Source organism: Setaria italica, chromosome III (assembly GCF_000263155.2).
Source record: "Setaria italica strain Yugu1 chromosome III, Setaria_italica_v2.0, whole genome shotgun sequence".
NCBI classification, from domain to species: Eukaryota; Viridiplantae; Streptophyta; class Magnoliopsida; order Poales; family Poaceae; genus Setaria; species Setaria italica.
The window spans coordinates 27,297,023-27,309,875 of record NC_028452.1 but is presented as its reverse complement, the minus strand read 5'-3'; the positions used below and the strand labels follow the sequence as shown (position 1 = coordinate 27,309,875).

Sequence of the window (12,853 nt, the reverse complement as noted above, 5' to 3'; positions counted from 1 at the left end):
ATTCTTGGAATGACTTATAATTTAGGATGGACGAGTACTTCTTTACGCAGCTTGTATTTCGGGGCAATATCTCCTAGCTCCGAAATCGCAAAGCTGATTCTACACGCGAGCACAGTGCTCGATTCCCCCGGCCGTCCAATTAGCCTACACGTGCGCGGGACCCACATGAGTTAAAGCTCAACGAGCCGCTCAACACTCTCTCCCCCAGCCTCTCTCCATTTTCTTTCCCCATTTTTTTCGTTAATCTCTTCGCTTGCAGATCCAATCATCGGGAGAGTGTGTGCGCGCGTGGGACGGAGCAGCAGCGGAGCAGGCGAAATCCAGGCGGCGGCCGGCGGCAGGAGGCAGGGCCCAACGACGGCTTCGCGAGCGGCCCCCCACGGCGGCGCTGTCTGGCGGGGGAGGCTCGCGATCCCGTGAGCTCCACCCAACGACGATGCGCTGCGGCCTGCCTGGGCAAGGGAGCGGCGGCGTGACGGACGGCCCGGTGGAGGAGCGCGGTAGCGATTGCATTTTTTTTTTCTCTCTAAGATTTTGTTTTCCATCCGTCCGCCCCACCAGATCGTTTTTTTTGGGGGGCACCCCCACCAGATTGTTGAGCATTGAGATCCACCGCTTTGCCTATCGGGACAAAAGCAAATCCATTTCAAACCCCGAAAGCCCCCGGACCCCGCCGGGCGAGCAGCAGCAGCACCACCGCCGAAAGCACCCGAAATCCCAAGCGCAAGTGCGTCATCAGCGCATCACCCACTCCGCCGCACGGCACAACTCGAAGCCCAGCCTTTCCCGAAACTACCCCTCGACCTTGTCCGCCTCCAGCCACGTCCCCTGGGGTACAACCGTCCATAACCCACCCCGCTGACGATTTACTAGCCGTTAGACGGTTACTTCATCCCTCCCGTCCTTTTCCTTTCCTCCCCGCAGAGTTCAAATTCGAATCCCGGGACCCTCCAAAGTCCAAATCCCCCCAAATAAAACCCGTCAACAACGACGCCTCCTTCCTTTTCGTCGAATCAATCGAGTCATCCCCGACCGAGACGCGATTCGAGACGTCAGGCCGATGGGGATAGAAGCCAAATGCGGTGGCCTGGCCGTCGCCACCGGCGCCACGGTCCGGCGGCCGCTGCAGCCGCGGGACACCAACGTGGCCGCGTCCACGGTGGTGGTCGGGAAGGCCGCGCCGAAGCCCAAGGCGAAGCCGAAGGCGGTGACGAGGCTGGCCGCTTCGCCTCCGCCGCTCCCGCCGTCGCCGCCGCCGCCGCCGCCTGCGCCGGTGGTGGTGGTGAAGCCGCGGGTGAAGGCTGAGTGCGGTGTGGCCGTGGTTCCGGTTGCAGAGGTGTCGCTGGCGGAGGAGCTCGAGAGGGCGCGTGAGCGGCGGGGCCGGCTGCGGGAGGCGAGGGAGCGGACGGAGCGGGGGATGGATGGCCGCGCGGAGGCGCTGGACCGGGAGGCGGCGGAGTGGGAGCGCCGCGCGGACGAGCAGCGAAGGCTCGTCGCGGAGCTCATGCGCCTCATTGGGATGCCCGAGGTCAGTCAGCCCACCGTCCTGTATCTTTGGATCCGTTCGATATATTTCTGCGGATCGATTTTGATGATTTTGAGGATGTAAAATTTGGTTGCAGGTGTATACTCCTGTGGAATCGCTGAGATCCAGAGAGGAGAGGAAGCGAAGAGAGGCCATTGCTCATTCGTCTTCAAGGGTAATGCTTCCTATAGTCTACTTCAATTCCAATTCATTTTTTTAGACACAGATCGTTGGCTATGTTACTATTAGCTGGAAAAAGTTGTGTGCATTGTGTCGAGAAAATCAGATAGTTCGCCTTCTTGCCGAAATTATCTGCCATCCTATTGCCGTTCATCTTTGTTATGCACATGCTACAGGGTTCCACCTCGACCGCATCAACATTGCTGGCTGATGTTGGAGCACAATCCTGTAGTGATCAGGAATCTGAGGCAACCGGAGTGGTAAAAGAGAGAGTGAAAACAACTGAGATCAGCACGTGATTTTGTGCCATTAGTTTGGTTCAACTGAAAGCAGAGGTAGTTGTTGCTCTGTTTCTTGTTCTCGTATAAATTGTCGGTTGTGAATGAAATCAAATAAGCAGAGTATTATGGGGTTATCACAAAATTTTGCTTCTTGGCGAAATTGCTATCTTATCTAACACTGCCTACATGCTAAAATGTCTCGAAAAGAGGTCTTGCTGTTACATGGACCCATCACTCGACTCTGGTCTCTCTGAATGTGAAAATATCAAGATGCCTCGCCATCCCAACTGACTGTAAAATATCAAAATGTAATAAAGAAGGGAAGCTCACCCTTTCTGAATATTTTTTTAGATTACGGAAAAATATTCTGACCTCAACACTTACAAGTGAGCGCCTACAGCCGAACCCTTTCTGAATATGACTTGCTCAAAAACAACTATCTGAGTGTGTACTTAATAACAAAATTTGCAATTCCTGGAATCATGCTTTCATCCTAATGCAACAGTGAAAAATAAAACTAGCTGGAGAACTATCCAAGTGTGCAAGTGATACAAACAGTATTTACACTTCCTGAACTTTGCTACTCTGATGCGGCGTACGTGTTTAACTCAAATGATGGAGCAGGCGTTGGGGTTGTCGTCGCTGAAAATGGATGGGTACGGCGAGTACTGGATGTAGTAGGATGCGGCGTCGGATGGGCAACCAGCATAGTAGTGCCAGCAATCACACGTGCCAGTGGCATGGCCATGAGAAAAATGCCAGTAGCAATAGCCGTGGGCGTGGCCGTGCGACGGTAGCATCACAATCTCGTGTCCGTGCTCGCGCATGCCTGCAGCCACCATGCGCAGTGGAACACCAGTCGCCGTCACGTCCTCAGCGGCCGTAGCGTCTTCTTCATCATCCTTCTCCGCGCCACTGCGGTCGGCCTTGTTGTCATCGGGGACGCTAGCGGTAGCGACTTCGTCGTCCGAGCTGCTAGCGGCCACGCTCTGCTGACGAAGACGCTTCTCGAGGCGAGCGATCCGAACATAGCTGGCGAGGCCAAGGTCCTGGACGCAGCGGTCGATATCGCGTTCCACCTCGTCGAGCGGATCTGCCATCCGCCCACCGGCGACGACGAGGGCGCGGAGGAAGCCGGTGCGCTGGCACCTGCGCACCTGCTGAAGCGCGCGGCAGAGCGCCTCCTCCAACTCTTCCAGCAGGCTCCGCATCGCGGCGTCCGTCGTCGTCCCCGCCTCCGCCCCGTCCAGCTCTAGGACATCTCTGAGGCGACGGACACGCCTGGCGACCCTGCCGCAGCGGGTCTTGTTCCGGCTCGCCGTCTCCACCGCCGCCAGGATGTCCTGCGCGATGCCGACGATCGTGCGCACGTTGCTCAGCGGCTCCATCTTGCAGGTGCCTTGCGTTCTACCGGAACGTGGGTATGTGTGTGGATTACATTGTCCCTGAATGATTGCTCTATAAATACCCTCTCGTTAAGATTCGTGCCTAAGTCTTTAGGTTGCTTTTACTTGTACGAAACAGTTTCCCTGTGTCGTCCCGACCGCGTACGACGTGCATATGCATGGACATTTCACTGCATCATCCATGTTGGTGCCTACGAGTCTTACTCTAAAGAGGTCGGTTATGTTTATGGAAAATAAATTAAATTATACACATCTTGCAGAAGTGCAGGAATTTTCGACAAACATGTGTATTATAGAAATTAAAATACATTTTTAATCACTTTGTTAAGGTTTTTAAGATATTTATTAATCCAATGCGCAACTTTGTAACGGGTCGTTTCTGTTATCAAGGACAACAACAATCCTTAAAATCACATTTATAGAAACTTTGAAAAAAATTATAATATAAGCAAGATATAGGGTGCGTTTGGTTGGGCTGTGGCTTTTTGGAAAAGCTGCTGTGAGCTGTGGGCTGTGGAAAAACAGCTGTGAGAAAGCAGCTGTGGGAAAAGTAGAAGATCGTTTGGTTAGAGCAGCTGTGAAACTGTAGGCTACGTAAGAAATATACGTAATACCCCTAAAGGTCTGTGAGCGTGTTTATATGCAAATTGCTCCTAATAAAATATTGTGTTCACTAATTCGCGGTCTGTGAGCGTGTTTATATGCAAATTGCTCCTAATAAAATAATGTGTTCACTAATTCGCATGTAAATGATTATTTTAGAACGTACATTATGCTGAGCTAATCCAAATAATAATTCCCATTTTATTTAACCTTGGCCCGTTCATCTCTTTCTCCCTCTCTCTGCAGTATTTACTAATTAACATCGTATATGTACTTTACATGTGTGGTAACACTTGTAATCATCATCACACGAACGAATTCGCTGCTAATATCAACAGCAACATGAAGAAAAATAAGTAACACTAGGTGAAATGCTCCGTTGATCAGGCTTACAAGACAGTAATAATTCGCAGCGATGAAGTGTTTCTTCTTGAGTGAATGGATTAGCACTAGTTGCTCAGGCCATGGACGTCGAAGGGCACCGCGACGTCGTCCTTGCCGCTGTAGAGGCACTGCTCGGCCTGCAGGGCGCCTTGCTGGCTCGCGGTGGCCTGGAAGGCGGCGTCGAAGTACTCCGACCACCTGAGCTTGTCCAGCGCGCCGGCATAGCCGTTGACGTGCCGGCGTCGGCCATGGCGTTCGGCCCGAGCTCTAGCCACGGGAGCCCGTCGGTGCCGGCGACGCTGGCGTTGCAGTGTTCGGCTTCTGCCATCGAGGTGAGCGTGCTGGAACTGGACGTCGATGGGATGACCGGCGCCGCCGGGATGGCGGCGGCGCGGCGGTGCCGGCGACAGGCCAATCCAGCGGGAGCTGCCGGGATGGCGGCGGTGCCGGCGACGGGCCAATCCAACGGGAGCTTCACGCCGTCCAGCGGAATTGAGTCCGCCGCAAGTGGCGCCTGAAGCAGCGGCGTCGTTGGCGGATGAGGTCGACAACGTCCCCGAACACCGCGCGGCAGGGCGGTGGGTGTCTGGGGGTGGGGGGCGGCAACCGTCCGTGGGCTACGGGGGAGGCCGTCCGAGGGCGGCGGGCCGGCGACCGGGGGTGGCGGATGGAGGGCCGGCGATCGGCGGCGGCGTGCCGCCGGGGGTAGCGGGCCGACGGGAGACGGACGGTTCTGTGATGAGGCGCTGCGCGAGAGTACCACGCGACGAAAAAAAGAAACGAAGCGGTATGTTTCATAAACAGTGGCATGGTGGGTAATTTTTTACCCCAAAAGCACTTGAAAGCAGGGGTAGAGGTGCTTTTGGTTTTGTACTAGATCAAAAGCAGCTTTTGAGCAAAAGCACGTGTGGCTTTTTGACCTTTTGGTTGGCTTTTAGCTTTTGCAAAAGCAAAAGCAGGTCCAAAAGCCCAACCAAAGACACCCATAATGGCCAGCTAAGTTTTTTTTAGCAATAATCTGCAGCTAAGTTGCTAACTAAATATTGGGGCAGGCTGACCGCGCTAGAATAAGTAAACGACTACGTTGGCCGGCTGGGGCTTTATTGCATCAACGGAGTAAACGACTACACAATTTCATGGAACTTCAGTTTTGAATTAGTTCCACACGAAATATACTGCCGCGTGGACTAGCTACGTACTGCCAGATAGTGATATGTAGTAACTCATCAGTAATATAACGTCACACGTAGATTGGACGGTGGGCTAATGGTAACGTATGTTGCGTGTGGTTTGAAATACGCTGTATACGCGGGGAATGAACTCTTGCCTGTACGCGTGATCGTGGATTATATATTCTGAGATCTGGTCTGATTAGCCCAGCCCTTGCCCCCGCGTCGTCTCGCGAGGCGACTCGGGGGGCCGCCGCCGCGGCCGCCGGCTGGAGGCCGCCCCATTCCTGCCTCTCTTTCTCACCTTCTCTTTTCGTCTACATCTGGATCTTGAGGCAGTCTCCGACCATTGACGCGACGTCGGCGGCAGCTTGCCGGACAGGCCTTGGCTCGGCGGCTGCGGGCAGCTCGGGCCTTCTTGGCCCTGCGGCAGCTCGCCGGCCAGTGCGGGATAGCCTGCGGCTGCGGGCGGCTCGGGGCTGTTAGGCCCAGCGGCGGGTCACCGGCCAGCGCGGGGGTGGCCTGCGGCCCTTGGCTCGGTGGCTGCGGGCGTCTCGGGCTGCTGGGCCGGCGGCATCGGCAGCTGCAGGCGGCTCGGGACTGCGACGGCGACGCACGGATCAGCGTGGCTGCAGCGCGAGGTCCGAGGTTGCGTGCTGCTCGCGGGGGTGAACGCCGAGGCGGCAGCTCTCGGCTAGGCGCGCGGCGCTTTGGTGATACGGCGACGGTAACACCTCGCTGCAGGCTCGGCTCCTGTGGCAACGAAGGCGCAGGGCCCTGGACTGGCAGCTCGGGTCAATGTGCGAAGTGCTCATGGCCTGGTGGCGGTGGCTCGCAGCCCTGGCTGCCAATGGCGGCGCTCAGGGTGGCAACGCCCTTGCTCCTTGCTGGCGTGTCATGGTGTCTGGTGGCAGCGGAGACGTCCGTGAATGTCACCTTCGTCTGGTTACAGAGACAGTGGCACGGCAAGGGCGGATTTGTGCATGTGGCCGGTACGTGCAGGAGGGTTGGGACCGAGCGAAAGCCCTGCCTATCTTTGGCCGATGACGGGGACGCCGTTCCCTTCCATGGAAACGTCATCATTTTGCTCCTCCCCTCTCGCACGCGGTGTTCTTCCAAGGTGAAAACCACGACCATCTGGTTAAGCGACGGTGGCGCTGTTAGCGACACAGTTCCCCTTGGAGGTGTCGCTTTGGATGCCCACGTAATTGCCATGTTGCAATGGCTACCAGTGAGGTCCTTAAAGAAAAAAGAAAGAAAAGAATACATAGTGTTGGGGATGGTGTTCTGCAGGGGTCCAAGAGGGGGCGGTTGAGGATGTAGTTTGGAGCCGTGTGATGGTGGCGCTGGTTGGTCATGTGATGATGGTGGGAGTTGGCAGCGGCGAGGGATGTCTTACTCGTGCCGGTACGGCGGTTTGCAATGGACTGTGGCGGCCAGCCCTACTTCGCAGTGACTAGTATGGCGTGGGACAATATCGAAAGATGGCGCAAGCAGTAGCTGTTTGGCGAGACGACTTGCAGCAGTCCGTGGTGACTAACCCCTTCTTTGCAGCGGCTAGCTCGGTGCGGAACATCGTCGTCAAGATGGCACACGTGGAACTTTGGTGTTGGCATCTTAGGATGGCATGGTGCTATGGTTGGTTGTGCAGCAACGGTACAACGACCTTGAGTTGAGCGATGTGTGTACGTGAGGTGCAGCATTGCTATAGATATGTGCGGTCGTGTCGATGTCCCAATCCGATGGGCTAGAGTTGTTTATTTGCGTTGAGTTAAGTTTCGGTGCGTGTTGATGTCCCAATCCAACCAATCAATGTTGTTTGTTGAGTTGGGTGGTGTGAGCGTTGTGCGATGCATGCTGATGTTACAATCCAGCCGGTCGATGATATTCGATATTTGTTTTGTTTTTGTCTAATCTCAGCTTCATCTTCTTTTTAATATAATCGATAGCTCCCGTGCTTCGTTTGAAAAAAAGATCCGATCCAATTAGCGTGTGTGGCTTTGCTATATGCACATCAAGCACTCTAATAAATCTAGCAACCCATTGCAAAAGAGCTTTTCGTGGCTATAGAAGGGCGTAACAAGCAACAAACAAAAACGGATACATTTGTCGCATCACCAATGTCATATAACCGTATACATTATTGTATGATAGCTACTCCCTCCATTCCAAATTATAAGTCGCTTTGACTTTTTTTGATACATTCACTTTGCTATGTATATAGATATAACAATATGTCTAGATGCATAGCAAAGTGGATGTACCAAAAAAAGTCAAAGCGACTTATAAATTGGGATGGAGGGAGTACAATTTACTTAAGAATGATCATACAGGGTTGTCATATACGTCCTAGCACCTGAATCCACCAAAAAAATGACCTAAAATCGAAGCCAAAGCTGAAGAATGAAAATCCCACAAAACAGTTCCAAAACACAATCCCTCTCTCGCGCGCACATACACGAGCCTTCTTTTTTTTTCTTTTTGCATGCGTAAGCTGGAACTAATATTTGAACTGAGGCACTGAGTTCCCGCCGCCACCTCTGACCTGCTGCCTAACGGCTAGCACTAGTATGATTACAAATGCCCTCAGGCGGATTCAGAAACCATACATATCTTCCTAACTCTGCCACTAAGGTACTCCTCGCAAGCCTATGGGCATCAATGTTCGATCGTCGGCCTTCATGGACGAGCTCGAAGGATTGGAATTCGCCTTTATATCTCGGACAACCAGACCATGTGGTCCCATAGCTTTTTCGTGAATGCTCCTCACGACAATGGCACAGTCAATCGCGCCATTCTAAGACCCTGTTTGGATATGGGGAGCTAAACTTTAGCACCCTACTTTTAGCATCCTTTTAACACTTGGTTATCCAAATAGGTGTGCTAAAAGTGGTGTGCTAAAGTTTAGCACCCCACTTTTCTTTAGCACACCTAAGGGGTGCTAAAGGGTACTAATATGCTAAAAGTGGTCCCCCTCTCTACCTTTTCCCACCGTTGCCCCCCCCCTCTCCTCTCTCTCTCCTCCCCGTCGCAACACTTGTCTCCTCCCTGCCGCAACACCCGCCACCGTCCTCCTCCGCCCGGCCTCGCTGGCGTGGGCGGCCATGGCCGCCGCCGCCGCCACCACCTGACGGGAGGAGCGAGGCCTTGAGCACCCCGCTACCGTTCTCCTCCACCTGGCCCCGCCGCCTCCGCCGGCACTGCCTCCTTCGCCCGGCCCCGCCTCCTCCGCCGGCGGACCCCGTCGCCAAGGCCAAATGCCACGCCGGTGTGGGCCGCGGAGCGCTCGAGGTGCTGGAGCTGGATGCCTTTGCCGCCGGGGGCTTGGAGATGGACGGCTACGACAAGGCAGCGACGCGGGCTGCACGGGCGAGCAGCTCGTCGTCGGGCAGGCTCGACGCCGAGAAGATGTGGATGGAGATGTACCAGGTAGGGCACTGGGGGTTCGGCCGCTTGTCCATCTCCATGACCCCGCCCCCGCCTGCGAGGCCCGATTGCGCGGCCGCAGCCCGCAGCGACGGCGGGAGGAAGGACGCGGACCTGCCGTGCGAGTCGTCACCAGCGAGAAACCATCCGCGTTGTCCCACACTCCGCTGCTCAGGAAGCAGATCCTCTGACTCTGAACGGTAAAATCAAGAGTCTAGTTCTCAAAGGGAGCAATCAAAGATTGCAAAGCAAACATAATCCAAATCCGGCATTGGAATCGAACAGGGAAGGGAAGTTGAGGAGGGGTAAAGGAGAGGAGGGAAAGGAGAGGTATAGTTGTGTTTTGGTACTAAAGGTGCTAAAGTTTAGCATCCCATCCAAACAGCTCTAAGTGCTAAACTTTAGCACTCCATTTGAGGGTACTAAAGTGCTAAAGTTTAGCACTGTGCTAAAATTTAGCATTTGCTATCCAAACAGGGCCTAATTCTGCGGAGGAGAAGGTCGCTAGCTAAAGCCATCCCTTCCCTACATGCCATAGCTTCTAATATCTCCGGCTTAGTAGTCCCACTTGGGAACCTCATAAATCTCGATTTTCCCAACTGGGACAAATCAGTCGGGAGTAAAGCTCCCCATCCTTAGTCTCGGGTCTTTCACCCGAGCCTAAAGATAAACCTTTAGTCTTGGTTGGTAATACCTAAGGAGTTTTGCATAAAAAAATATTAGAAATTCCTGGGAGGCTCCCACACACACCCAAGTCACAAGTCACGTGATTTTTCACGCGAAATATGCGCGTGCGCAGGATTCGGACCCGCAACCTCTTGTCTCATGCATAGCTTCCTTACCATCTCACCTACACAGCACATCTAACTAAGTAGGGGATGCTATCCTTTTGTATTCACCCGTGGGGGATCCTTCAGTTCCGATTGATGTTACAACCCCGGACTAAAGCCTGAGGGGCTTTAGTACCATTTGGTAAAGGTGACCCTTTAGTCCCGGTTGATGTTATAAACTATCCTGGTTGGTGTTACCAACCGGGACTAAAGGGTCGCCCACGGGTTACGAAATTTAGACCTGGGACTAAAGCCTCTTTAATCTCAGGTCAAAAAGACGACCGATATTTTTGTTGATGATGTAAGGTCGTTTCTCTACTAGTGTAACAAACTACCCGTCGAATTGCGCGCCACTGCAGCTACTGATCCGCGATTTGAGTTTTTTGAGACAGCTGCGTCCACGTTTAACATGACCATCCCTGTTGGAGGCGGGATCCAAGGCAATTGCGATTTTGCCTTTCTTCGCCGCTGGTGGTGGGTTGCTCACGGTCAGGTCAGCAATGAACCTCTCCACGAAGCTATGGGTAGACAACGGGCTCTGATAAAAGAATTCTCATGAATCGCCTTCCTCCTTGCAAACCAGATTGCCCCTAATGTCACCACCACCCGTGTCAGATCCTCTTGCGACAGGGTAGATATCAGCGCCGATAACCAACCCCTCGCTCGCTCTTGAACCATTCACAAATGCTCCACAATTTCTTCTCTCTCTAAGGCCCATATGCATTTGGCCATATTGCATTCCAGCAACGCATGCTTCCAAGAATCCGATATGATTGGGCTCCAATGGGCCGTTAGATGCTTGATGAGCACACAACAAGGCCGAAGGGAGATTTTTCTAATTTTTTAATTTTGCAAAAATATATATCCAAATAAAAAATTGTAAATCTATACTAGTCATTTGAAATGGCTATAGCCATCTCAGTTGGCAGTATGTCTTTCACTGCCAATTGATTTGGCGGTGTGTTTCTTCTCTACATAATTATTTTAAAAAATTGTAACTTTTCATATGAGCTCGGATAGAGATAAATTTTATATGAAAATTGAAGATATCAACGATCTACGACTTTGACAACTTTGTCGTTCAAAAAGTTTTTATTTTAAGCCATCCTCGTGCCTAAATAATCAATACAATATTCACATCTAAAGTTTTGAATTTTAGATCTGATGTTGTATCGATTATTTCGGCACCAAGATGATTTTATATCAAAAAAATTTAAACTAAATAGTTGTAGATGTCGTCGAGATCTACAATTTTCACATAAAAATGTTTCCATCCGACTTCATATCAAAAAGTTGTAATTTTTTTCAAGATGCGCTACGTAGGTAGGGGAACATACCGCTAATTCAATTCGCGGTAAGGTAATTAGCATTAAGGTGGCTGAAAAGGATATTCCATCAATTCATATGGTTATAGCCATGACTATATAAATATAGTCTATAATTTTTTTATTTAGACATATATTTTTGCAAAATACTAAAATAAAAATCTAAAAATAAAAAATCCTGAAAGACGGCCTTGTGCTGCCCATGGCAACATTGTGCTTAATCGAGTGCGAGCTATGTTTAATTTTCTTTTGATTTTTTCTATTTCCTTTTTTCTGTAACTTCATAACATTTAAAGTGTCTTCCCTTCAATTTTTTACTTCCATGGTTTTTTCCAACATTTGTTAGAAAAAGGATATACTGATATGATGAATGGATTAGAAAATATTTTTTAATAATATAAAAGTTCCAGACCTTTCTAGACATGAACCGAAGAGCTACTAGTCTTCAGCAACACGCTATTGACTCTTATGATACATTTATACACCGACACCAGCATGAACTAAGGGGATATTTGGATACACCCCACTAAAGTTTAGCACCTGTCACATCGGATGTTTGGATGTTAATTAGGAGTATTAAACATAGGCTAATTACAAAACTAATTGCACAGATGGAGTCTAATTCGCGATACGAATCTATTAAGCCTAATTAATCCATGATTTGACAATGTGGTGCTACTGTAACCATTTGCTAATGACGGATTAATTAGGCTTAATAGATTCGTCTCGCAAATTAGCATAGGGTTCTACAATTAGTTTTATAATTAGCTCATGTTTAGTTCTACTAATTAGCATCCGAATATCCAATATGACACTACTCAATCTTAGCACCTAGTATCAAACACCCCTAAGAGTCGTGTTTGTTTACCATACTTTGATTAACTCCGTGACCACATACCTCCATTTAGCTGTAAAAATAGTCACGCGTGAGTATGATGCGTACCTCAGTTGGAACATGTTTATACCACACCAAAAACTTCAAATCGTTTCGCCAATCATCATTTGCTTCTCAAATCGAGAGAGATCAAGACACACCTCCATTTGACCTCTCACCGTGTTTGAAAATCCTGCATTCCTAACATGCCTTGAGATGAAAGGTGTAGAGGAAGTCAAAAGGGGGCCGTTACACTTTCGGGTTCCATGTTAAATGCTTTTTAAACTTTTTTATTCTTTTCATTTAGCATGATTGTGACACTCTTGTTGGCATTTTCACTTCTTGTTTCTATATACGCGGATTGGGAGGGAGGGTTAAGTCACCCACCCAAAAACAATGGAGCCCTCTTGAGTCGTCCATTTTTAAGGAGAAACGAACGAGAAGAAGAGGGAGGAAGAAGAAGAGCGGATCAGGCCATGGCTGGCTCCGTCACTGGTGACACTGGAGTGACGACTGATGCAAGTGAGATGGGCGTCGGTGCAGATTCACGAGTTACCAACGGTCCAACACATGCCAACCATAGTGGGTGTTACTGAAAAGGCCAAGACCGAGGAGGTGGTCTGCTGCTGGATCATGCGGTGAAAATAGCTCGACGAAACAAAAAAATAATCAGAAACATCTTTTAATAAGACTGCGGCTGGTGAACAAGGCCTGGTTTGATTCGGTTGCTTAAAATTTTTAAGCACCCGTCACATCAAATGTTTAGATACTAATTAGGAGTATTAAACGTAGACTATTTACAAAACTCATTATATAAGTGGAGGCTAAACGGCGAGACGATTCTATTAAC

At 50.6% G+C, this 12,853-nt stretch overlaps 1 protein-coding gene across 1 annotated transcript; it reads left to right on the top strand.

Annotated features, from left to right (window-relative positions):
- The first annotated feature begins 527 nt into the window (after window positions 1–527).
- LOC101759570 (ensconsin) lies at window positions 528–2,146 on the top strand. The gene is made up of 3 exons (XM_004962395.3): window positions 528–1,528; window positions 1,623–1,700; window positions 1,882–2,146. The coding sequence occupies exons 1-3, from the start codon at window positions 1,061–1,063 to the stop codon at window positions 2,002–2,004; spliced, it is 669 nt and encodes a 222-aa protein (XP_004962452.1). The 5' UTR covers window positions 528–1,060; the 3' UTR covers window positions 2,005–2,146.
- Window positions 2,147–12,853: the final 10,707 nt, after the last annotated feature.